The sequence below is a fragment of the Trachypithecus francoisi genome, unplaced genomic scaffold (assembly GCF_009764315.1).
Source record: "Trachypithecus francoisi isolate TF-2019V2 unplaced genomic scaffold, Tfra_2.0 Lachesis_group11, whole genome shotgun sequence".
In the NCBI taxonomy this organism is placed as follows: domain Eukaryota; kingdom Metazoa; phylum Chordata; class Mammalia; order Primates; family Cercopithecidae; genus Trachypithecus; species Trachypithecus francoisi.
Window position 1 is genome coordinate 96,654,148 of NW_022681456.1, and position 26,410 is coordinate 96,680,557.

The 26,410-nt window shown below is 34.0% G+C and overlaps 1 protein-coding gene across 4 annotated transcripts in view; it reads left to right on the forward strand.

Annotated features, from left to right (window-relative positions):
* Positions 1-26,410, forward strand: part of CPNE8 (copine 8) — a 259,399-nt gene that overhangs the window by 45,540 nt on the left and 187,449 nt on the right. For all 4 annotated transcript variants that reach the window (XR_004439964.1, XM_033222447.1, XM_033222445.1 and 1 more), the window contains exons 4-5: positions 16,274-16,377; positions 25,091-25,130. Coding sequence is in view for 2 of the 4 variants with exons in the window: in XM_033222445.1 (XP_033078336.1) it covers positions 16,274-16,377; positions 25,091-25,130 (144 nt within the window). In the remaining 2 variants the exon portion in view is untranslated. The remainder of the gene's footprint in view (positions 1-16,273; positions 16,378-25,090; positions 25,131-26,410) is intronic.

Consider the following 26,410-nt stretch of genomic DNA (forward strand, 5'->3'; position numbering starts at 1 on the left):
AAGTTCATAGGAACAATATTTCCCTAAAGTGTTGATAACAATTTGTGTCCTTTGTATTGGAAGAACATGAAATCTTTTGATCACATTTTCTTTCCTTGCATATATTTAATATATTATTTCATTTTTATTCTGTCATAAAGCATTTCTGACAAAAAGTTTTATGAAAATATAATTTTATTTTAAGCTATGTACTCATTCTGCATGAATGGCTAGTGGATTATTTCTCTTTTTAAAATAATATTAAGTACTTTCACTAGACTGTGTCTTGGTATTAGTCATTCAAAATTGATATTCTGAGTAGGTCATGTTTTCTTGTAATGTTTCAAATTGTTTTTATGCTTGAAAGTTTAATAAGTTGTTTTTAATATTCGTTCTGATTTGCTTTGCTTTGATTTTCTTTATTTTCATGTGATAAGAACACTTAATATATGCCCTTTAAAAATTTTAAGTATACAGTACAGTTTTATTAACTGTTGACATAGAACTTGCTCATCTTGCATAACTAAAACTTGATACCCATTGAACAATAACTCCCCGTTTTTCTCTCCCCCACAGCCAATGGCAACCACCATTCTTTGCTGTTTCTATAAGTGTGACTATTTTAGATACCTCGTGTAAGGGGAATTACACAGTATTTGTCCTTCTGTGAGTTGTTTATTTCAGTTAATATAATGTCCTCCAGATTTATTCATGTTGCTGCATATGGCAGGATTACCTTCTTTTGTAAGCCTGAATAATATTCTGTTGTATATATACCACGTGATTTTTTGCCGTAAGAACACTTAATATCTACACTTTTAGCAAATTTTTAAGTATGGAATACGGTATAGTTAACCCTAGGTACAATGCTGTACAGTAGATCTTTGGGACTTACTCATTTTTCATAACTGAAACTTAATACCCTTTGACTAATTCTTCCCAGTTTCCCCTCCCTTCATCCCCTGACAGACGTTCTTCTACTTTTTACTTCTATGAATTTGACCATTTTAAATTCATCATATAAGTGGTATTTTGTATTATCTGTCCTTCTGTGTCTGGTTTATTTCAGTTAGCATAATGTCTTCCAGATTCATCCATGTTGTTGCAAATGGCAGGATTTCCTTCCTTTTAAAGGCTGAATCATGTCCCATGGTATGTAGACTATTATGAATAATGCTGTAATGAGCATAGGAGTGCAGATATCTCTTCAAAATTATTATTTGAGTTTTTTTGAATATACACTCAAAAGTGGGATTGCTGGACCACATGATAAATATATTTTTAGTTTTTGGAAATTTCATACCGTTCTCCACAGTGGCTGCACCATTTTACAATTCCAGCAGTAGTGCACAAATGCTCTAATTTCTCCACATCCTCAACAACAATTCTTTTTTTTTTTTTTCTTTTTTTCATAATAGCCATTCTAACAGGCATGAGACAATATCTCAGGGAATTTTGAATTTACAATTCTCTAATGATTAGTGATGTTGAGCATCCTTTCATATACCTGTTGACCATTTGTGTATCTTCTTTGGAGAAATGTTTATTCAAGGTTTTTTTTTTTTTTTTGCCTATTTTTAAATTGAGTTATTTGGTTGTTTTGCTGCTGAGTTTCTGATTTCTTTTTATATTTTGGTTGTTAATCCCTCATCAGATGGTACACAAATATTTCCTCCTTCTGTGGGTTGCCATTTGACTCTGCTTTCCTTTGGTGTGGAACAACTTTTTAATTTGAGTTACTCCCACCTGTCTAATTTTGCTTTTGCTGCTTATGCTTTTGGTGTTATAATCAAGAATTTATGGCCCAAGACCAATGTCATGAAACTTTTACCCTATGTTTTCTTCTAGGAGTTTTACAGTTTCAAATCTTACATTATGTCTTTACTTCATTTTGAGTAGTCTTTTGTGTATGTGTATTTGCATATGAATATCAAATTTTTTCTACACCATCTGTTGAAGAAATTATCTTTTCCCCACTGACACCCTTGTTGAAGATCAGTTAAACATCTATGTGTGAATTTATTTATGAGTTTTCTCTTCTATTCCAATGATCCATGTGGCTGTTGTTATCAGTACTATATTATTTTAATGACTATAGCTTTTTAGTATATTTTGAAATCAGGAAGTGTGATACCTCGAACTTTGTTCTTTTTCAATGTTGCTTTAGCTATTCAGGATCTTTTGTGGTTCCATATGAATTTTAAGATTTTTTTATCTATTATTAAAAATGCCATTAGGATTTTGATAATTATTGCATTGAATCAAAGATCAAGATCACTTTGGGTAGTGTGATTATTTTGATCTTCCAATCCATTAACATGAGAGGTTTTTCCATTTCTTTTTGTCTTTCTTATTTATTTCATTAATGCTTTGTGTTCAGTGTACACAGGTCTTTTACCTTCTTAGTTAAGTTTATCACCAAGTATTTTATTCTTTCTGATTCTGTTAGAAAGAAATTATTTCTTAAGTATCTTTTTGGATGGTTCATTGTTGGTGTATAAAAGCACAACTGATTTTTGTATATAGATTTCATATCTGCAACTTATGAATTTGTTTATTATTTCTAATAGTTTTTGTGAAGTCTTTGGGTTTTTTTTTTTTTTTTTTTACCTATAAGGTCATTTGCAAATGAAGATAATTTTACTTCCTCTGTTTTGATTTGGATACCTTTTATTTCTTTTTCATGTCTAAGTGCTCTGGCTAGGATTTTCACACTATGTTGATTAGAAGTGATGAGAATTGTCTTTACCTTTTTCCTGATTTTAGAGGAAAAGCTTTCAGTTTTTCACCACTGAATATGATGTTGCCGTAGGCTTTATGTATATGGTTTTGTTATGTTCAGGTAAAGTATTTACTGAGTATTTTCATCAGGAAACGTAGAATTTTGTCCAGCGCTTTTTCTGTGTCTATTGAGATGGCCATGGTATTTTATCTTTTAATCTGTTTTACTGTATATTGCATTAATTGATTTGCTTTATTTGAATCGCCCTTGTATCACAGGAAAAAAATCTCATTTGCTCATACTATAACTGAGGTGGAAGTTGAGACTCGACTCCAGAGGTGGGGCTTAGACGCTAGACCAAATTGAGGATTTGGTCTAGCAAAAACAGGGCTGGTGTAGAAGCAGCCTTCCATAAGATGTCTACCAATGTGCCATGTCAATTTGCCATTGCCGTGACAACACCTGGAACTAATTGCCCCTTTCCATGACAACAACCTGATGACCTAGAAGTTACCACTCTTTTTCTAGAAATTTCTGCATAAACTGCTCCTTAATTTACGTGTAGTTAAAATGTAGTAAATTTACATGTAGTTAAAATGTAGTAAAATAAATATGACTGCAGAAGCACCTTTGAGCTGCTACTTTGGCACACTGCCTATTGTGTAGCCCTGCTTGCAAAGAGCAGAAACTCTGCTACTGCTGTACACTGACACTTCAATAAAAGTTGCTGTTTAACACCACCAGCTTGCCCTTGAATTCTTTTCTAGGTGAAGTTAAGAACCTCCCAGGCTAAGCCCCAATTTTGGGGCTCTCCTGAACTCCATCATAACCATCTGTGTTAGGTAATTGGCTTTATATGGAGGAAAAACAAACTTCCTGTCTTTAGGACAAAAGGTAGTTTTGCAACTTGGAACAATGACTCTACCAAAATTAGGCTCCTGCTTTCCCACAGAAACTGGGAGACAGAGGTGCAATTTATTTTGATGTTTACATTATATAAAGATGGCTCCTATGTTTTGAGAAGGACATTCCCGGGTTATAAAGCTGACCAGAGTTTTCAAAATGATTTATATACATTTCAGAGAGAGAAAGTACTTGTAATTACATGTTTTCCAAAGTAAATGCTCTGAATAAAAGGAGGGAGGGAAATATTTTCTATTATCAACAGGGAGACTTAAGCCTCTTATTTTTTTTTTTTAGATGGAGTCTTGCTCTTGTCTCCCAGGCTAGAGTGCAGTGGCACAATGTCAGCCCACTGCAACCTCCGTCTCCTGGGTTCAAGCAATTCTTGTGCCTCAGCCTCCTGAGTAGCTGGGATTACAGGTGCCCGCCACCATGCCTGGCTATTTTTTTTTTGTATTTTTAGTAGAGATGGGGTTTCGCCATGTTGGCCAGGCTGGTCTCAAACTCCTGACCTTGTGATCCGCGTGCCCTGGCCTCCCAAAATGCTGGGATTATAGACGTGAGCCACCACCTCTGGCCTAACCTTCTTATTTTTAATTTTTGGTTTGTGTTTGTCCTTACATAAGAAATAATACAGAGAAATCCTATGTCCTGTTTCCTCACTTTGCCCAAGTGGTAATATCTTAAAAAAACTAGTACATTATCAAAACCAGAATATCGACATTGATAAAGTAAAGAAATAACTATAATGTAGTTCAGTGTTTTTAGTTGTACTTTGCAAGAAAAATAGAGAAATGACTCCATCTTTCTGGAAATGAAAGTCCCACCCTTACAATTTCTTTGATAGACAATCAATAAACAATGACTGAGATCTATGGTTTATTTATAGTCAATATATTTGTGTACTGCCAATTATATTACAAAATAAAATATGAATTATTTGAGTTGTAGCTATGATTTTAATTAGGTGTGTCTCTTTTATTATTGGCATGAATAATAAACACCTAATTTTAATTAGGTGTGTCTCTTTTCTATTATTGGCATGAATAATACTGATATGTTTTGTTGACATTTATGTATGTTAAATCAGTGTGTGACAGGGTTTTGCTACATGAATCAGTAACATTTGAAGGAAAAGTATGAAGGTTGTCAATGTAGGTTGCCAGCCTTTTATTTTGAAAATTAAGGAAAAAGACAACAAGATTAAGGTAAACATCTACTCTATTATCATAATTTATTTCTAACTAAAGAGCATTTATCTTTACCCAAAATATATCTAGGCTGTATATTGAAAAAAAAAAAAAAGAAATCCTGATACTCATAGTATAGTCCAGTTAGAAACCTTATGCAGTCACAATTTTCTTTAAATGTGATGCATCTAAAGTTTTAAATAAAGATAAATCACAACATAAGATTTTGTGATAGTACATGTATATTGAAAAACCACACAGCCTAAAATTTTATTCTATGGTTAACCATTGATACAGTAGCTGTCTTTTCCAAGTTTTAAATGTGGTGATCAGTTTCTTGCAAACAACATGAAGTACAGAACAATGTCTACTCTATTTGTATTTTTATTTTATGGGGATTATAAAAAATTCAATTTACATAGGCATTTTGAAAAATTTATAAGCACTACTGTCAAATTTATTTTATCAATTCAGAATATTATAGGAAAACTGAGAAAAATCTAAGGTTCTGCCCTCTAGGCAACCCATGCCATTAGTTGTTGATACCAGGTGTCTAGCTAGTGAGGATTATAGACAAGGATGATCCTTTTAATATGCTATTTAATTTGGTCTGTTTGTATTTTGTTGAGGATTTTTATATCCATATTCACCAAGGATATTGGCCTATAATTTTCTTTTCCAGTTGTGCCCTTGTCTAGTTTTGGTATGATGATAATGCTGACTTCATGAGTCTGAAGGTATTTCTTTTTTTTTTTTTTTTAATATTTTGGGAAGAATTTAAGGAAGATTGATATTGATTCTTGTTTAAATGTTTGGTAGCATTCATCAGAGAAGCCATCAAGTCTCAGGCTTTTCCTTTTGATTACTGCTTTTGAGCTTGTTGAGTACTGCTTCAATCTCTTATTCACTATTGGTCTGTTCAAGTTGCCTATCTTTTCATGATTCAGCTTTAGTAGGTTATATGTTTCTTCTGGGTTATTCAATTTGTTGGCTAAAGTTGTTCATAATAGTCCCTTATGATCATTTTTATTCCTGTACCATCACTTGTCATGTTTTCTCTTTATTTATTATTTTATTTGTGACTTCTGTCTTTTTAAAATTAGTTTAGGTAAGGGCTTGCCAGTTGTTTTGTTTGTTCTTTGGTCCCTTTTAATCTCTTTCAGTTGTTTCATTAAATTTTCAAGTTTTTGTTTTAACTTTTAATTGACAATAGTTGCATATTATATATTTATGGGATACAATGTGATATTTTAAATGTTTACATTATGGGAATAATTAAATCAGGTTGTTTAAGAAATCCAGTACCTCACCTACTTAGTATTCTTTTTGTGGTGAAAATATTTAAAATCTTCTCTTAGCAATTTTGAAATACACAGTGTGTTGTTATTATAGTCACTTTTTTCTACAGTAGATCATTACAACTTATTCCTCCTGCTTAACTGAAATTTTGTACACTTTGATCAACATCTTCCCTTTCCACATGCTGTGCTGTGCATGGATTTATTTCTGGACTCTGTATCCTGTTCCACTGGTCATTATATGTTGTTATGCCAATAACATGCTGTGTTGGAAACTATAGCATTGTAGTGGATTTTGAAGTTAGGTAGTGTGATGCCTTCAGCTTTGTTCTTTTTTTCTCAAGGTTACTTTGGCTATATGGGATCTTTTGTGGTTCTGTATAAAACTTAGGATTGTATTTTCTATTTCTCTGAAAAATGACTTGGAATTTTGATAGAGATTGCATCACTTATGTAATATGGCCATTTTAACTATATTACATTTTCAGTCCATGAACATAGAATAGTTTTCCATTTATTTGTGTCATAATTATTTCTTTCATCAGTGTTTTGTTTTTATTATACAGGTTTTTCACCTTTTTGGTTAAATTTACTCTTCAGTATTTTGTGTTTTTTTTATTTAATGTTATTGTGAATGGGATTTTCTTAATTTACTTTTCAGATAATTTGTTGTTAGTGTAACGATACACTACTGATTTTTCTGTGTTGAATTTGTATCCTGTAACTTTACTGACTTCAGTTGAAATAGTTTATTGGTGGAGTCTTTAGAACTTTCTCTATATAAGATCATGTCATTAGCAAATAGAAACAGTTTCACTTCTTTCTTTCCAATATGCATACCTTTTATTTCTTTTTCTTGTCTAATTGCTCTGGCTAGAACTTGCAGTCCTAGGTTAAGTAGAAGTGTGAGAGTGGGCATCCTTGTCTGGTTCCTGAATTAGAGGAAAAGCTTTCAGTATGATGTTAGCTGTGGGCTTTTCATAAATGTCTTTTATTGTATAGAGGTTTATTCCTTTAAAACTTGTTTTGAATTTTTTATCTGGAAACGTTCTTGAATGTTGTTAAAAGCCTTTTCAGCTCCATTGAGTTGATCATATAGTTTTCGTAATTCGTTCTGTTAATGTACTGTATCATCTTTATGGAGTTGTGTATGTTGAACCATCCTTGCATCCCAGTGATAAATCCCACTTATGATAAATGATTCTTTTAATGTATTGTTGAATTCAGGCTGATAGTATTTTGTTAAAGATTTTTGCACCTGTGATCATCACAGACAGCTGCCTTTAGTTTTCTTTTCTTATAATGTTTTTGTCTGGCTTTGGTATCAGGGTGTATTAGTCAGGGTTCTCTAGAGGGACAGAACTGATAGGATAGATGTATGTATAAACGGGAGTCTATTAAGCAGTATTGACTCACACAATCACAAACCACTGGTATAAGTCCAAGAGTCCAAAAGCTGAAGAACTTGGAGTCCGATATTTGAGAGCAGGAATCATCTGGCATGAGAAAAAGGTGAAGTCCGGAAGACTCAACAAGTCTGCTTTTCCATCTTTTCCTGCTTGCTTTATTCTAGTGTACTGGCAGCTGATTAGATGGTACCCACCCAGATTGAGAGTGGCCCTGCTTCTCCCAGTTCACTGACTCAATGTGAATCTCCTATGGCAACACCCTCACAGACACACCTAGGAGCAATACTTTGCATCCTTCAATCCAACCAAATTGATACTCAGTATTAACCATGACACAGGGCAATGCTAGACTTGTAAAATGAGTTTGGAAGCATTCCCTTTTCTTCAGTTTTTGGAAGTATTTTAGAAGGATTGGTATTACAGATTGATTGTCCTTAATCTGAAAGCTCAAAATCCAAAATACTCCAAAATTGGAAACTTTCTGAGTGTTGGCATAATGCCACAAGTGGAAAATTTTACATGTGACCTCATCTGATGGGTCACAGTAAAATGCGATCAAAACTTTGTTTCAGGAACAAAATTACTGAAGTTATTGTATATGATATATAAGACATACACTGAGCATAAATAAGACACACACTAAACCATAAAACAAAGGAGTTTCATGTTTAGACTTGGGTCCCATTCCCAAGATATCCTAAAATGTATATACAGTATTCCAAAATTTGAAAAATTCTGAAATCTGAAACACTTCTGTCCCAAGCATTTCAGATAAGGGATAATCAACCCATATTTTTTCTCTTAATATTTGGTAGAATTCTGTGTGAGTCATCTGGTCCTTGTTTTTCCTTTGATGGGATATTTCTTTTCTATTATTATTGATTTAACCATTTTATTCATTATTTGCTTACTCAGGTTTTCTGTCTTTTTAATTTCAGTCTTTTTGGGTTGTATGTTTCTGTGAATTTATCCATTTTACCTAGGTTATCCAATTTGTAGGTAACTTGTTTATAGTTGACTTTCATGATCTTTTGTATCTCTGTGGTATCAGTTGTAATGTCTCCTCTTTCATTTCTGAATTTATGTATTTGTCTTCCCTTTTTTTTCTGTCTTGACTAAAGGTTTGTCAATTTTGTTTACCTTTTCAAAAAAATCAATTCTTAGTTTTATTTTGTTTTCTATTATCTTTCTAGTCTCTATTTTATTTATTCTTCTCTGATCTTTATTATTTTCTTCCACAGACTTTGAGCTTAGTTTTTTCTTTGTTTTCTAGTTCTGTGAGGTATAATGTTGTTTATTTGAGATCTTGGTCTGCTATAGGCTGCTATGATCTATTACATAGAGCTGGAACAGAAGTTCTCATTTCTGATGATAATTGCTGCATGTGGTATATGAAAAATTAGAGATAATGCAAAGGTTTGAATGATTTTATATTTTTCTAGAGGGGGTTTACTTTTACTTTTAGATACAGAAAGGCTAGTAAAAGTTCACCTTAATTCCTTAAACATTTGAATGACGCTAATCTGGCTTTCATTGCTCCTGAGGGTTGTTCTTCTGATTTATCCTTCTCAATTGTAGCCCTTTGGAATCCCAGCCTAAAGATTTGTTGACTTAGTTTTTTTTGGTAATCTTTCTCTCTCACTTTTTAAAGGTTTAGACATATTATAAATGGAAAGAAATATAGACCGAACATGCATATACACTGCTAAAATCTCTGACTAGTTTGGCTTTTTTTTTTTTTTTTCCCCAAAAGCAGCCTTTTAGGGCTTCTCTCCTGGCCTCCCTTTTGTCCATGTTTTTTTGTTCCATAAATTATAACCTTTTGTTAGGTCTCTGGTGCTTCCAAAATGATTTTTAAAAATATTTTGTCTACCTTTTCTAGTTGCTCTCAGGGGAAGAGTTGGTGTAAAACAACATAATTTGTCACTGGCAGAGTAAAAGTTTTCTGTGATCACTCGTGAATGAAAATAATTCTCAGGCTTAGTTTTGCAATGTTTCTATTTTCCTGCAAAATTCATAGTACAAAATTAAATTAAATAAATAAAATTCACAAAAATAAACATTGAAAATTTAAAAATATCAATGCTCAAACCGTGCCTAGAGATCATATTTTATGCAATACTTCCAGGAAAAGGAGAAAGTGTTGTGAAAGTTTTACAAAGGGAATAATGAAATTTAAGAATTCTAAAAAATCTAAGAATTATTGCCCTGGAAGAGTTTTAAAGATAATCGATCAAAAGTTTGTTTTGAGTTTATGAAATTCATTGTTATTTATTTTGTAATGAATGCTAGTCCACAACATTTATAGAGCATCTGTGTGAACTGTTTTGAGATATTCAAATACTTCAGGTTTGATGTCAATACATTATATTTTTTCAAGTTTATTTTCAATTGGATTTATATAACCATTTAAATTAAAATAATCTAACTTAACATAGTCTGCCCAGTTCATTTAAAGATGTTTTGTCTCACATAAATGAACATCTAACTGATATGTTATAAAATTAATTCATATTTCCCAATAAGGATCTCTTAGATAAACTGAATCAGTTTTTTTTTTATTCAGAGGGTGAAACATGTTACTAATCAAATAATTAATAGCAAGTAATGACATGTTAAAAGAAGTTTCATAAGATATTTTTATTTTAAAGTACATGATAAAATTTAATAATTGTTTTAACTAAAGTTTTAAAACACTATAATATAATTTTAAATGCTGGTAGACTTTAGTTCTATGTTTTATGTGTGAAAATTACAGAGACATGATGTAGGTACTCATTTGTTGGTGGTTAAAGAGTTAGGTGACTTCCTAGAAACAGAAGATCCTAAAAATTGAATGACAGTCACTTATGTGAAATATTTTGTTGTAACCAAGAACGTTAGAAGGAAGTCATTTTACTTCTCTCTGTGTGTGTGTGTGTGTGTGTAGTGTGTACATATATTTTTATATCTGTAGCTACATCTCATTGATCTGTAGTATTGTAAGATCTAGATAAAGCTTTCAGATATTCTACTTGTTATAATAAAGTGAGTTTTGTATTATAGGATTGTGAAAAAAATGTCTTGGATAATGAATTATATAACAGAAGTATATCTCTCTTAGAAGAAGAGGGCTGTGGATTCTCTGGTGAGGTCAGTGTTTTATTTCCAAGAGGAAGAGTATGAGAATGTAAACCTTCTGTGTATAGCTGTGTGTGTTTGTATGTTTGGTATCCTTCATGCAAGTTGGATATTTATAGTCCTAAGTTGCGCTTTTAGATTAAATTTATCTTAATATTATGTCAGAATATTCTGCCTGCTGTACTCATCTATTTTACTCTTGTCTAATCTCTGGAAACTGTGGCCGTATATCATGGCTGCTAAGATTTAATTATAACATAATAATTGAATTAAAGATGTGCAGTTGTTCAGATGACCTTTTTTCTTCATCACTTTCACTTCAGTTGACAAGTGAATGTGAGACTGGATGGTTGTGCTGGGCCTTCATAATATATTAAAACTTTCTGAACATTTTAATCAAAACATAGTTCATCTGCTTGGTGCCATAAATAGATGAAGTTACTGAGTGTTCTTCCCAGTACTGCTTCTCTGAAGTAGTTTAATAATCAGTTGATTTAGAAATGAGGAGTATTTCTATTCTATCATTTTCTGCAAGATTTGTTCCTAAACTGGAAAAGTAGCTATTTATCCGATTAGCTCAAGCATAAAACAAAGGAAAACTTTGAAAGACTTGATTGTGAATTGTTTTTCATTTTTTGCTTGGAATTTTAAAGGGAACATTGTTTTATGGTTTTAACAAATTTAAGTTTACATACTTTTTTTTCAAATAACAGAAAATTTTCATACTTGGTGAATAAAAGAATAGTTTCCTAACTATAAGATTACGAAAACATAATACAGCATCGTTATGTAAAAGTGCTTGGTTCCACATATTTGTACATGTACATTGTGCCTGTGCCAGAGGTTATTGTAATTAGATTCGTAAGTACTTTTGATAATCTAGTATTATTGATATTCAGAACAAGACTTTTTAGGACACAAGTTAAAATTCTTTAAAATGTAGCTGTTTCTGGGTATATAACATCAATTAAAATTATTAATAATTGTCTTTCCTTAAAATTTTACACCCCTTTAATAGGCATAGAATGATATGCCACTGCACATTTTCCAAAGAATTAACAATTATTTATTTAGTAGTATAAGACATTAGCTAAGATGTAAATTTTATTTCAAGTCAAAAAGATTACACTTGGTTGATAGCTAATACATTCCAGCATCCAGGAAATAACCGACATATTTCCCATGAGCTGAACTAGTCATAACATATGTGTAGATTTCTTATTATTTCCAGTTTTCACTTTTTATAATACAGTGAACTAAAAAACGGGAAAGCTGCCTGAAAGTTTTTTGTTTCTGATTTTAAAAGTAAATTGTACTCATTGCGAGAAATTGGGAAAACCCAGAAATGCATAACACATTTTAAAAAAATTAGATGATAATCATTACATTCTGGTACACTGCATTCTATTTTTTTCTGTGTGTGTGTGTGTGTGTGTATATATATATATGCATATATATGCTTATGTTTTAATCAAATTGGTATTATGCTACACATATACCAAAATTGGTGTTATACTATACATTACCGTTGATATTTTTTCTGAACAATGTATCTCAGATCTCCGTTGTTTAACCATTTGTTCAGTTTTATTCAGGTGTAAATCAAACACATATCTGTGTCCTGTTCTTTCATGAAGCTTACTGTCTAGTGGGGGAAACATAAACATTTTATTTTTATTTTTATTTTTTTTTGAGATGGAGTTTCACTCTTGTTGCCCAGCCTGGAGTGCAATGGTGCGATCTTGGCTCACCGCAGCCTCTGCCTCCTGGGTTCAAGTGATTCTCTTGCCTCAGCCTCCTGAGTAGCTGGGATTACAGGCATGTGCCACCACGCCTGGCCAATTTTGTATTTTTTTTTTTTTCTTGTTTTTTTTGAGACGGAGTCTCACTCTGTCTGCCAGGCTAGAGTGCGGTGGCACGATCTCGGCTCACTGCAAGCTCTACTTCCTAGGTTCACGCCATCTCCTGCCTCAGCCTCCTGAGTACCTGGGACTACAGGCGCCTACTACTATGCCCGGCTAATTTTTTGTATTTTTAGTAGAGATTTGGTTTCTCCATGTTGGTCAGGCTGGTCTCGAACTCCGAACCTCAGATGATCTGCCCACCTTGGCCTCCCGAAGTGCTGGGATTACAGGTGTGAGCCACCATGCCCAGCCAACATAAACATTTAAATGTATAATATCAAAATATAAGTTTTATTAAGGGGGAAGACAGGTCCTGTGAGAGAGACTAACTTTAAGAATGGAGCACCTATTTCAGATTGATGTTTAGAGCTGGTGTGCTGACATTTAAGTAGAGGCTTTATAAAGGATGAGGAAAAAGCCATTCAAGAATGGGGTTAAGAACATTCTAGTAAGAGGAAATAGCAGGTGCAAAGGCCATGAGGTGGGAAAGGGTTTGGTGTGTAAAAGGGCCTACAAGAAAGCCAGGAGGCTGGAGCAAAGAGAAAAAAGGGATACTGCCTATAATGAGGTTAGAGAGGAAAATAGGAGCCAAGACCTGTAGACCAAAGAAAAGAGATTTCATTATAAGTACTATGGGAAGCCATTACAATTTTTTGGCTAGTGGAATGACATGGGCATGTTTACATTTTCAAAAGATTACTCTGGATGTCACATAGAAGATGAACTGGAAGGAGAACAAAAGAAGAAGCAGAAATGTAAGTTAGGAGGCTCTTTGGGTAGACCATGAGAGGGACGAAAAGCTTGAATTAGGCTGATGATAGGAGCTATGGAGAGAAGTAAACAGCAATGAGGCATGTTTTGGAGTTATAACTGATAACTTATGAGGTAGTGATGAATAGGAGTTGGCAGATTAAAAAGAAAGACTTGAGATTCATGACTTTCATTTATGGCCTGATAACTCAAGCAGATAGTGGTAGCATTTATTGACAAGAAGTAAACTTGGTAAGCACCAGTATTAGGGTGATGTTTGTGATATAAAATAATTATTTTGTGTTTGGATGATACTTCTGAGGGATCTATAAAACAACCACTTGTATAAGTTAAGAAAGCAGTTGTATGCATGAGTCTGTACCCAGAAGTGAGTCTCAGAGCTGATGACATACCTTTGGAAGTTATCATGTAGATGGTATTTGAAACCAAAGAAATTATCCTGGTCTGTTTTGTGTTGCTATAACAGAATACCTGAGACCAGGTAATTTAAAAAGAAGAGAAATTTATTTTCTCACAGTTCTGAAGTCTGGGAAGCCCAGGATCAAGGCACTGGCATCTGGCGAGGACATTCTTGCTGTATCCTAACATGATGGAAGGCAGAAGGGCAAATCATGGCCAAATGCTGTATGAAGCCTCTTTCATAAGGGCCTTCATTCCATTCATAAGAAAGGTGCCCTCATGGCCTAATCACTTCTTAAATGCTCTGCATCTTAATACTGTCATGTTGGTAACACCTGAATTTTGGAAGGGATACATTCAAACTATAGCAGAAACAGATGAAATAACCTAATAAAAAGTGATTGTATAGGGAACAAGAGTGCCTTGAACTGAGCTCTGCCAATGAGATGTTGAATACTTGAGAATCTGAGAAGAAGAGAAACACAGAGGAATGTGGTGTCAAAAGTCAGGAAAGACGGCTTCTAAAAAGAATGAGTGGACAGCTGTGTCACATACTGCTGAGAGGTCTGGCAAGATGAGGGCCAGAAGTGACCACTGAATTTAGCAATATGAAGGTCACTGGTAATGTCATCAAAAACAATTTCAGGACTGTGTGTTAGAAGACATATTGTTATGGATATAGTCATAATTTATAGATGATTTGCTAAAACCAGGATTTTAATGGCTACAAATTAATCTTCACTAGAGATAGCAGAGTATACTCAGTCACTCCTATTGCTGAGGAGCAGCATTCTATGAATATAGGCTTGTGTGTGTTTTAAGGGCTAATAGGCTCTGGGGAGTTGCTGGCTGCACCTCAATGGGGCTTACTGTGGGAAATTTCACTTCATTTTTAAAAATTCTCTCTGAGTGGGAGTTTGGGTTAAAAATCCAAATACTTGGGAATATGGGTACTGGCTGAGTTTCTCTTTGAGAGTGTTGTGCATTTGCAACTTTGGTGCTCTCTGCTCTGGTCTGGAACCCGTCTTTCCTCCCAGCAGTAGGAAGAGTGGGACAGTGGAGGGTCCCTCTGGTTTATACTTGAACTTACTGACCTCTGCACAGTTGTCTTGAAATACACGAGCACTGCCAGCCCCTGGTTATTTGGGTATATTCTGTTATTCCGACTCCCTTCAAATTAGAAAATTAAAATGGATAGGCTCACTCTTGGATCTTCTCCAGGGCCTATGTTTTATGCTTACATAGAGGAGAGTCCTAGAAAGAATGCAGATTTTATAGCCAAGTGACTTAGGTTGAAACTCTGCCTTAATTTTCTTATCTCTAAAATGGGACTAGTTCTATCATGCAGAATTACAGTAAATATTTAAAGTAACGTGTGAAAGGTGCTTGGAACAAAGTAAACACTCAATAACTGGTGGCTGTAATTGATATTATTGTTTAAAGTAAATTCTTGATATTATTGAAATGTTGAATTAGTGACTTGGGTTATAATTTGTCTGTATGATATTGTTCTGTGATATAAAACATTGTCCAATGGCATAGACCTCTGAAAATTTGTTCTTTTTGGGGGTGATCCGTTGGAAGTAGCCTTAGTAAATCCTATGTCATCAATATTTTGTACTATGGTTTTATTATTACAGTTTAAGAAAGCTTCACATTTTAATGGATTAGCACAATTCTTCTGTTTTCCTATTAAAAAGATAATATTTCATTGAAGTTTAATACAAGTTCGTTCGTGATAAGACAGCATGCTTCATTGCCTAATGTTGCTCAGAACTAAAGTTAAAATTCTCTCATTAGAATTCCACGGGAGTTGGGAGGGAAGAATGTAAGCCAAGGATGGGAAAGAGATGTAAATTTTATATTTGTGCTCTATCTTTGGGAGAAGTGCCAAATGGCCTTCTATCACACTGAAAGGAGGGAGAAATAGAAAGTGTAATATTTTTTCCTGTTTTCCACTTGCCCTAAGATGGAGAGATTTAGTTTTTCTAAGCTAAAGTGCAGCATATTGCTTTAAAAGATGCAAAAAGAATAGGTTCCATTTTAGCTATCAAGATATGGTAAAAATTAAAACATGATTAATTAGAAACAACTGATTGTTGTGACATATGTGTGTAGGAGATTTTCAGAGCATTCTCCCCAAAACATGGCTAATAAACTGCATTGTATATGGGACTGTTTTGTATAAAAAGAAGAAGGTTATGAATACTTTGATCTCTTCAATTATAAGAATATGTATTGCCTGGCCTTCTCATATACAAGGTTAGGAAATACATTTAAATTTTAGGTAGAAATAACTTCTTTTCATTAAAAGAAGATTTAACTTTCAAGTAGGGAGAGGAGAAGGAGAAACATTATGGTTTGTCATACGAATTTTGGGGAGAAGCTGATTTTTGAATGAACTCAGGACTTGTTTTCTGATTTCCCTGAATAAATAAGAGAGATGATTTGATCTCTAAAAAATTTTTATTATTTGGTTATTTATTGCTTATTTTTTAAAAGAACTGTGTGATGTTATGTACTGTACTTGTAATAAGTAGCCATGCAAGGTTTAATTTTAAATTCTCTCTTTCCACAGTTTGGAAGAACTGAAGTAATTGATAATACTTTAAATCCTGATTTTGTAAGAAAGTTTATTCTGGACTACTTTTTTGAAGAAAGAGAAAATCTTCGTTTTGACTTGTAAGTTCTACTAAAATTTGCATTTAGAAAAATTTGATTTTTAAAGACAGTATTACTAATATAAGGCAAGGTCTTATGGTTGCACTGAGTTCTAGATTATATTGGCAGGAAACCAGATTAATTCTGTTCAGAGTGTGGCCCAAGCAAGCCCCCTGTTTTGCATTTTGTAGGTCTGAATACGTATTGAATGAATAGGTGAGCAGTTTAGCCATGCAGGACGGTGTATATGGATGTTCTTCCCAACTGCCCCGGGCTTCAGTGGATTTCCTACAAGTTCTAGGTATACTCCAAAGTTATCACATCCACTCTTATGGCTGATGTCTCTCAGATATTTGTCTCAGCAGCTTCTTAGCATAGCAACTGGATCCCTGCCTAACTATGGCTTCCGTTCATCCTTTGGTAGTCTTGTATTTTTCCAAGGGCCAGGATAATCGAGTCAGCATTTTAAATACATTAAGTATTCTTGTTACTTTGATACTGAATCTGGCATATTAAAACATTACTGTCAAATCAAACTTCTGTCCACAGAGAACCTAGAGTCAGCCTGTTTATATTATTATAGAGTTTTTGTTCCACAGAAGTGAACTGTAGTGATTGTTGAAGTATTTAGATATGATTAAAAGGAAATCTGTTGTGGGGAGGTGGGTAAAATATGCTTAAAATATCAAAATAATTAAAGGAAATTTATGAACATTAAAAAGATAAATGTCTTGTTTTAAATAGCTGAAAATCCTGATGTACCACGCTTTTACAATTTATAAATACTTTTGATAACAAAAGCTACCAATATCTTATTTGAAAAAGTCATAATTTGCTTCATAATTTAAAAAATAAGAGCTCTTTACTATTAATAGGCTTTCTCATTTTCCTCTAAAATACACATGGTAAATAACCCGCAGCGCTTGTGTTTAAAAAAGATCTTATACTAGCTTCTTTCTTCAGGAATACTAAGTATTTGTCATATTTGTCAAACAAAATTTATTACATCCGTATTCGGTTTTTTATTTTTTAGAAACTCTTTTCCAAATAGTAAAAATGAGGCTTATCAGAAGAGAAACTGAGATGGAATGTGGTAACTTCCTGATGATGTTTATGGTACAGGCTGCACTCAGTGTTGCCACTAAAAAGCAGATATCAATCATGTAGTATGTGGTTGAAACAGATATCAATCATGTAGTATGTGGTTGAAGTCTCCCATTATTCTGGGCCTTGGTAGCAAGTGTTTTTTAAGAATTTTCGAACATCACACACTGGGGCCTATCATGGGGAGGGGGGAGGAGGGAGGGATTGCATTGGGGAGTTATACATGATATAAACGTTTTGCACATGTACCCTAGAACTTAAAGTATAATAAAAAAAAAAAAAAAAGAATTTTCTTTTACACCAGCATGGGACTCTTAATTTTTCCTCCTTAATCCCAAACTTAACTTTCTGTTAAAACCAGCCTCTATTTCATGATTCTTTATTCCCCCTGTTGTTTTTTTCTTTCTTTTTTCTTCCTTTTTCATTCATCTGCATTATTTTCATGGTTGAAAGTAATAAATATTTATTACAAACTTTAAGTGATACAGACATGTAAAATGAAAGCTTCCTTTTATCCTAATACAAAAAAGCATCGTCCCCTGCCCCCCAAACCTGCAAATGATTCAATGTATATGCTGGCAGATCTTTTTTTCCCTTTAAGCATACACATATGCATACAGGAATTGCAATAAATATATTTTCCTTTACCTTGTATTTTGCAGGTATCCTTTTATGCCACAAAATATGCATATACCACATTCATTTTAAAGGTTATATAATTTCCATTGTTCAAAAGAACTGCAATTTGTTTAACCAAACACTTTCTGATGGGCATTTGGCTGGTTCCATTTTTTCTACTACATATATCCTGCAGTGAGTTTCCTTGGATGCAAATCTTTTTGTAATATGTATTTATATATAGTTTACATTTTGAGAGGACACATTATTTAGAGTCAAACTTTAGGATTATAGGATGCAAACCGGAGTATCCACTGTCTGGTTCTAAATCTTTGAAATCAACTTCGTGTGAAAGTTGATTATACGAATTGAGTCATTCTTGTCATACCCAACTAAATCGGAGTCAAGAGGCCAGAGGAAGAAAGCACTTACAGCACGTGTTCCAAGAATTGAATTTTCCACAAGGCCAATTGCTGAATCCGTTCACTGTAACCCTAAAGAACAGTCATGACCTGCCATGACTCTATGACTGGTTTTACCTACACCATCACTCACCAATCACCACTTTTGCCAGCTCCCAAAAGCTGCTGTAGTGCCAATGAGTTTTTTTTTCAAAACAATATATAGCATTTCTCTTTCTAATAAAACTCCCAACCTTCCCTTTGTTTTTTGGACATACTGCATGAAAACCACCCTGGTCTGTGTGTATAAGCCCTGAATTGCAATTCCGTGCATCCCAAATAAAATATTTAATTTAGAGATTCATCTCTATATTTTATTTTAATTTCAACATTGGAGATCCTATAAGCTTTGTTACTTCCCTGAACTCCTTGTCAGTTACTTAGCTCTGATTTTTAGATCCATGTCCTGCTCTTCATTCATTACGTGATACTCAAAACTCATCTGTTCCAGGAACATTTATCTCAGAGTGACAGGAAACTATAAAGTAACATAAATCAATGTTAAGTAAATAGATATATTTTAACTTCCTTAACTTCCTAATTGAAGTTGAAGCAATTTTTACAGAAACAATGTAATGTTTGAAATGTGAAAGCGTATTGCAAAGTGGAATTAAATAAGTATCATTTTACCTTTTGTATGTATTTGGTTAGTTTCAGAAATTCAAAGAATATCTCCATTTTATATGATTGCTGAAAAGTTCAAACAACTAGGGCTAGAAAAGGTTACCTGCAGAAGATCATCAAGAAGAATAACAAACCCATCCTCTTAGTTCATGTAGTGTCTTCTCTATCACTTTAATTCCTTTTGATTTTCCATTTTTTAGAATACTCACATAATAACCTTTAACCTGAAAGAACAGGCTTATTATTATCATCATCATTATTATTGTGATTTCTTCAGGATATCTGTGTAAGTAAATGTGGAAATAGTGTAATAGTTCACGAGTTATGTATATATATTATACCTGTGATGATTTTTAAAATACTTAGCAATGTGTTATTCCTAGTAAAAGTAACATATTCATGGTAAGAAAATTGGAAAATAAAAAAGATTAAAGTAGCAATACAAATTACCAGTAGTCCCAACCTCTACCACCCAGAGAACTACTGCAAATATTCTGACATATTGGCAGTATCAACCCTAAGTAAATATATACCGAGATTAATCTCTAAGAAAAGGGTTTATTTGGGAATAATATATAATAATTAGAATTGCAATTGGACATGTACACACGCATACCAGAATGGTTTCTGGTGCGTTCAGAGAGCAAAAGGAAAGGCTGGAGTTTTACTGGGAAAAGAGAAAAATTACATAGGTTGTTTTGAAAGAAAGTTTATTGATGCTGGTTGTGTTTTACAGAAGCTAGCGATCTCTGTTTGGTAAGGGGTGGCAATTACTAGGTTAAACTTGTCTCAAGATCATAGCAGGTCCTTGAGGTTTTGGATTGGGCTTGTGAGACAGTTCCTGGAGTAGGTGTTTGTGACTCCCAAGTGATTTTCCCCATGGCTCTGCTGCCCCTTCAGCCCTGATTCTGTTTTAGTTGGGTGTGACAAAAATGGCCTCATTTTATCTGATCAATTTTTATTGCAGTAACATAGTTCGTTGAAGGAACAGCATGATGAAAGATGCACTAGTGTAAATTAGCCAACAGATAGATGTAAATGGTTTTCAGAATTGTTTTGGATTTACTTAATACCTATTGATTTTGTAAAATTCTAAAAAAGTTAAAAAAGAAACTTTGAACATATTTTATCTAAACTGGAGAAATGGCTTTTATAAACTTAAAAAAATTTCAGTGCTTAAACAATTGTAGTGACAGTAAGAGAAAAAGAGAAAGACATAGAGAGTGACAACTTATTTCTGCTACCACTGACCCAAATTCTTGTAAGTACTATAATAGTTAACCGATATTAATTTTTATTATTGTTACTATGTTATGTCTGAGATATATTTTCAAGATTACCTTATCGGCTATGAGTCCTAAAATTCCCTTGACTTTTTGATCCATGTACTTATTCTCAAGAGACATGGTTTCTCTCATCATGTTATGTATATATCACAGAGAAAGTAATAAACTTTGACATTTATTTATTTTTATTATAATTATCACACTGATGATAATACAGGTTCCTAATAAATCTACTTTGTTGTCATGGTTGAAAACTTCATTATTGGTAGAGCAGCTGTACCAAAATGCATTTGAGCAGGAAGTGTGGCTAGTCTTATCACTTCATAGTATGTGCCAGATATAGGATAATTTAGAAATGACACTTCTCATTCGTGTTTCCATTCGGACTGGAACACTAAAAAGGGATTCCTGAGTCTAGATATGACTTACCTAGAGAATTATTTTCTTGATAAATAAAATGGTGATAATCATGAAATGTATAATGTTACCATAAAATACTTTAGATGGATCTCAACACTTTGAGGAAAAATAAGTTGTTTTATTTCTTCTAGTATAGTTGTCCCAACACAATGTCAACTGTGATTTTTTTCCAATGGTTAAGGGCTCCCTTAACAATGTCAAAGTCTAATTTCATGCCTTTTCAGTCACTTTTGTTTCTTAAAACCATGTTACTCTTTTAATTGGTAGGTACTTTTTATTTTAGAACTTTAATCTCAAACTTAATTTAAGACTTTTCACTTCCTCTCCCTTCAACTGGAGCTGTTGCCCAGCTCCTTGCAGGCCAGAAGGGAGGTGGGAATGCAAAAAGGTAGGCGGTGTTGGGAGACTGAGATGTGGTTCTCCTATTGTCCAAAAAATACAGACCTTATATGGCAATCAGACTCAGGGGACACATTTTAAGCACCCTGCTTGTCTTGTCCTTATGGAGGAGGGGCCGAAGAGGACATTATTCTATGTTTTTCATCTCTCAGAAAACACTTTCTAGAACTTTCCAGTGAGTTTCTCTTCCATTGACGGCCCCAGGGTGGACTTGCAGCAGGGCCCCATAGCTTACTGATGAACCAGATGCAGCACAGATTTTGGAGCCACACTTTACTTGGCTTTCGAGAGTAGAAAGAACCTTCCTACTACCCCCCAACAGAGAGGGAAAAGTAATCACTTATGAACAGTGTGTTCATCACCTGGTGATGGACTGGTCCCTTGAACTTTAGGGAGAAAGTATGTGACCCTGCGATTGACTCAGTAGCTCTGAGCTAAGCATGATCACATATTTTGTTTTTCTCTTTGGGCCTTAGTTGCAATTCCAGAAATACAAGAAAAATTTCCATCAATATCTGTTACTCTCGAATCAAAAACATAATCCTTGAGGTTCACCCAAATCAGCTACTGCCAATTCATTACTATAGTAGTAAGGTTTCAATGGCAGGATGAAGTTGTTTACAAAATTTGTTACTAAATTTAGGCACAGTGGATGCATCCTCTTAGGAGAAACCACCAAGCTTCCTCCATGATGATATATTCTCTCTTCCTTAAAGAAAATATGGAACTCATAAACAGATACACAGGTACACGTATACATTGTAACCAGTTAGGATGTAGTGTTTATGTTATGACCTGTGAGAGTGAGGCCCAGAGAAGTCTTGATATATTTAGAAAAGTTAGAAGAAAAATTGTGTTAAAAGAGAGATGGTAATTTTAGGCTAGACATGGTGGCTCACGCCTGTAATCCCAGCCCTTTTGGGAGGCTGAGGGGGGTGGATTACTTGAGTAGTTCGAGACCAGCCTGGCCAACATGGTCAAACCCTGTCTCTACTAAAAATAGAAAAATTAGCCAGGTGTGGTGGCGGGTACCTATGTCACCCACCTATGTGACTCTGGAGGCTGAGGCAGGAGAAACACTTGAACCGGGAAGGTAGAAGTTGCAGTGAGCTGAGATTGCACCAGTGCACTCCAGCCTGGGCAACAGAGTGAGACTCTGTCTCCAAAAAAAAGAAAAGAAAAATGGTAATTTCTAATGCTTTATACTCTAACATATTGTATTCAGGTGTATGATATAAATTACCTATGAGATAATGGTATTTAAAAAGCTTTGTAAAATACAGTGAAAGAGGCTTGTATTTGGAGGTACTTATGCTTTTTGTGATGAAAACATTTTCCTTTTACTTCTTAACTGAACATTTGATGTCATTTCTCCCCAATCCACACTCGGTTCTTTAGAAGATAGTTTGCAGAGTTGATTTTTGAGAAGGAGCTAGTACAGCTATATTTCATCTCTGATATTGTTTTAGTTGCTAATTTCAATCTTACCTTAAAATTTTCTTATATAAGAAACATTTCTTGGATAAAAATATATATTTTTTATACTAGCAACTGTAGTTCTACAGTGAATGTTGACAATTTGCTGATTTAAAATTCTAGGCTATAGCTGTTGAAAGTGCTCAGAATGCCTTGATGTGAAGGAGAGTAATTTGTAATTCTTCTGAGGCAGGCTTTTGCATCATGCGTTGTTTTTTGTTTTGTTTTGTTTTGTTGTTTTTTTTTTTTTTTGGTGTTGTAAAGTTTAATTATAAAATTATGAAAATAAATTCATTTATGTAGGTAAACAGGTCATAATGAGTGTGTGCTGTTGGAAGAGAGAGGTAATTAACTTCCTCCTTATTTAAAAAATAATAACAAGAAGTCATATTCTCTGCATTTAATCCTTCATCTTTCTGCTTCTCCCTATGGAAAGTAGTCTCTCCTCCAGAAGTCCTGTGACTTCTGGAGGAGAGACTACTTGGATAAACACAGAGAAAGCTCTAAATATTTTAACTTTTATCATGGACATTTTCAAGCATATTCAAAAGTGGCATGTATATATTACCAGTCTTGGTTCATTTACTTCCTCCAGGTTATTTATTATATACTTACTTCTGAATCACTTTAAAGCAAATCATTTCACCTTTCAATACTTCAAAATAAAGCCCTCACACATAAGGGTGCTTATTTATGACCCTCCTGTTTGTTTAGTTGTTTTTAGAAGACCACCTTACCCCAAATAAGTACTTAATGGCGGCTAACATTCAGGACATTTGGAAATTTCTCTGATTGTCTTAAAAATGTCTTACAATTAGTTTGTTTAAGTGCGGCTCCAAACAAGAGTCACACATTGTATTTTTCTCCTGTGTCTCCTGTATTCTATAATAATCTCCTTCCCCTTTTTAATACCAGTTATCTGTTGATGAGATTCAGAATATTTTTTAAAAGAGAAGGTGAGACAAGACATTCCATCTCTATTGAGTGGCTGTGTGTGTTATCTCTCACATCCCATCACTTGGAGTAATGAGCTGATGTTTAGGTATTGTTTGCCTGATCTATCCATTAGAAAAGACCTTGTCCTTTCACCTCGAAGCCTTAGTATCCTTGGATAATTATTACCTAGAACCATTGCAATTCTAAAGCTAGTTTATGGTGAACATTCTTTGCTAGGCAGTGAATGGACCCTCTGCCTAGCATCCATATACTCAGTGAACATTTATTGATTGAGATGCTTTCTTTAGTTGTGAAAACATTCTTGTTATGTGAGAGAGGAGACTTTAATTAACCTTTAAAAAGGCAGTTAATTTTTGGTAGGAAGCTATTCACAAGGAATTTGAAATGAACATGATTTGGGAGAAGGACTGTAGTCAGTACAAATATTTTCCTATACAAGAATTTGGCAAATTGAAGGTATTTTGACTATCAGTGTCCTCTCTACTTCCACAAACTCTTTAATGCCAGGGGATAAAGTGATAATGAATGATCTTATTGCCGAATCTCTTCAAGAACTGACTAATTTCTGGTACCAACTGGTCAAAACTAGAACACATGGTAGTCTTATTTAAATATGTATCTGTTTCCATAAGATGTATGTTTTCTTTAAGTTCTGTGATTAGGGAAAAATAATGTCTCATTACTCCAGCCAATTTGACAATAGCATTTAAGATAGTAAGTAAAAATTAAAATGTGTGCTAAGGACAGCCTGTTACCAGGATCTGTTTGTTAAATAAGTAATTTGATTTTTAAAATTATTTTGAGATAAACACAGATTCATTCACATGATGTTGTAAAAAATAATTCAGAAATTATACAGAGAGACCTGTGTATCCTTTACCTAGGTTCTCCCAGTAGCAACATCTTGCAATATCACAAATAGGATATTGACATTTATCCTGGCAACATACAGAACACTTCTATCACCGCAAGGATCCCTCATGTTGCCCTTTAAAATGATGTCTAGAGAAGAGGGCTTTTCAGTTTTTAAGGAATTTTGAAGTAAGTTGAAAAGTACTAGGCTACTACTGACGCACAGAAAAGAGAAATTTTAAACATAAGTGCAGAAAAGAGAAAGTTTAAACTTATCAAAAAGCAGAATTGATTATTGAGAAAATATTAAGACTTGTTAGGTGTTTAGAAATGAAAGAACCCAAGGATCGTGAATTCTACCGTTGGCATGTAAGCCACAGATTGTGTGAAACTTTAAAATTGGCTAAGTTTTTCTTTCTATTGGTATTATTTTGGATTTCATTTTTATATTATATATGTGTTCTGGAAAATACTGTTTTTTTTTTTCCTAGCTGTATTTTGTGGAAATAACTTGAGTTTTGTATTTCAATTTTTTAGGTATGATGTTGATTCAAAGAGCCCCAACTTATCCAAACATGTAAGTTCATATTTTTATGTTTTTATAACATTATAATATAATGATTAGTACTTATGCTGACTTATTAATATTAAAGTTATACACCTATTAAGTTATTCATGTAACATGATCATCATAGAAAATAAGTAACATTTTAAAAGAACCCCAGAAAAACATTTTGGAGGAGCTAATTTAAAAAAGTGACCTTTAGCAAGTAAAATGGACTAATCTTCTTTTTAATTTTTAATTTTAATTTTTTAAATAAATGATAATTGCAGTTCCTAGTGATGTTTGAAGTTGGATCAAGTTAAGCAAGATGAAATAATGAGCCTGTGCCTTTTTGGAAGGTTTAACTTCTGAGAGAATGGGAAGTAGTTGAGTGTAGGTAGAGTGGTTTGTTATTCTGTTTTTTTTTTTTTTTTTTTTTGTAGTTTATTTACCAATATTTCCTGAATACCTGTATATGCCAGGCACGATACTAGTTTCAGAGGGCATAATATGGGCAAGATAGACATAATCTCTGTCCTCAAGCCACTTACAGTTTTGTTTTCTTTTTGGGGTCCCTCCTTCGATCTATTCCTCTTTTATCAAGAGCTCTAGTTGCTAGGCAACAATTGTTACCTGGGGAGGTTTCCAGGTCCAGGAGTAGTTGGGCAACAGAGCTAGACAGAAAAAGAGGTGCAGATGGGAAGGGAGGAATGAGAGTGAGATACTCCAGCAAAATATTGTGCTAATCCATCAACTTGTTTATTGACCTGTGAAGTTGGAATTAGGCCACCCCCAGTAGGAAGGGCTGAATGAGGGTGAAAACAGCATTCTGAAAGGGGATAACTGAGGTGCCAGGTGAAATCTGGGTACACAGATGTAGAATTACCAGCTGTGTCAGGGTTAGGAGGCTGGCTGGACTAACAGTGCCCAGAAATGTAGGAGGGTAAGATTTTTTTAACTTTTCCACTGTTGTAGGCTGTCAAACTAAAACAGATAGACATGCGATTTCCCATGAAGTTTGGAGAAGGGGAGTGCAATGATTCAGAAAAGATGAGACAGAAAGGGGGATTACAAGCTAGGAAACAGATTTGGAAACTCTGGGAACCTGGATATGTATGGTGGTAAAAATCACATTTACTACTGCCGCCTTCACTGAAGGAGGTATGAGATTTATTTGTGTTATGAAGCATACAGCAGAATCATGTGAAGAAGTATTCAGGAACAGTCTGTCTAAGTGATTTACCTCTTTACAGGTTGAAAAAAAAATGCTGCAACAAGCTTATTGCTCTCCATAAGTAAAGTTCGTTGTGGTT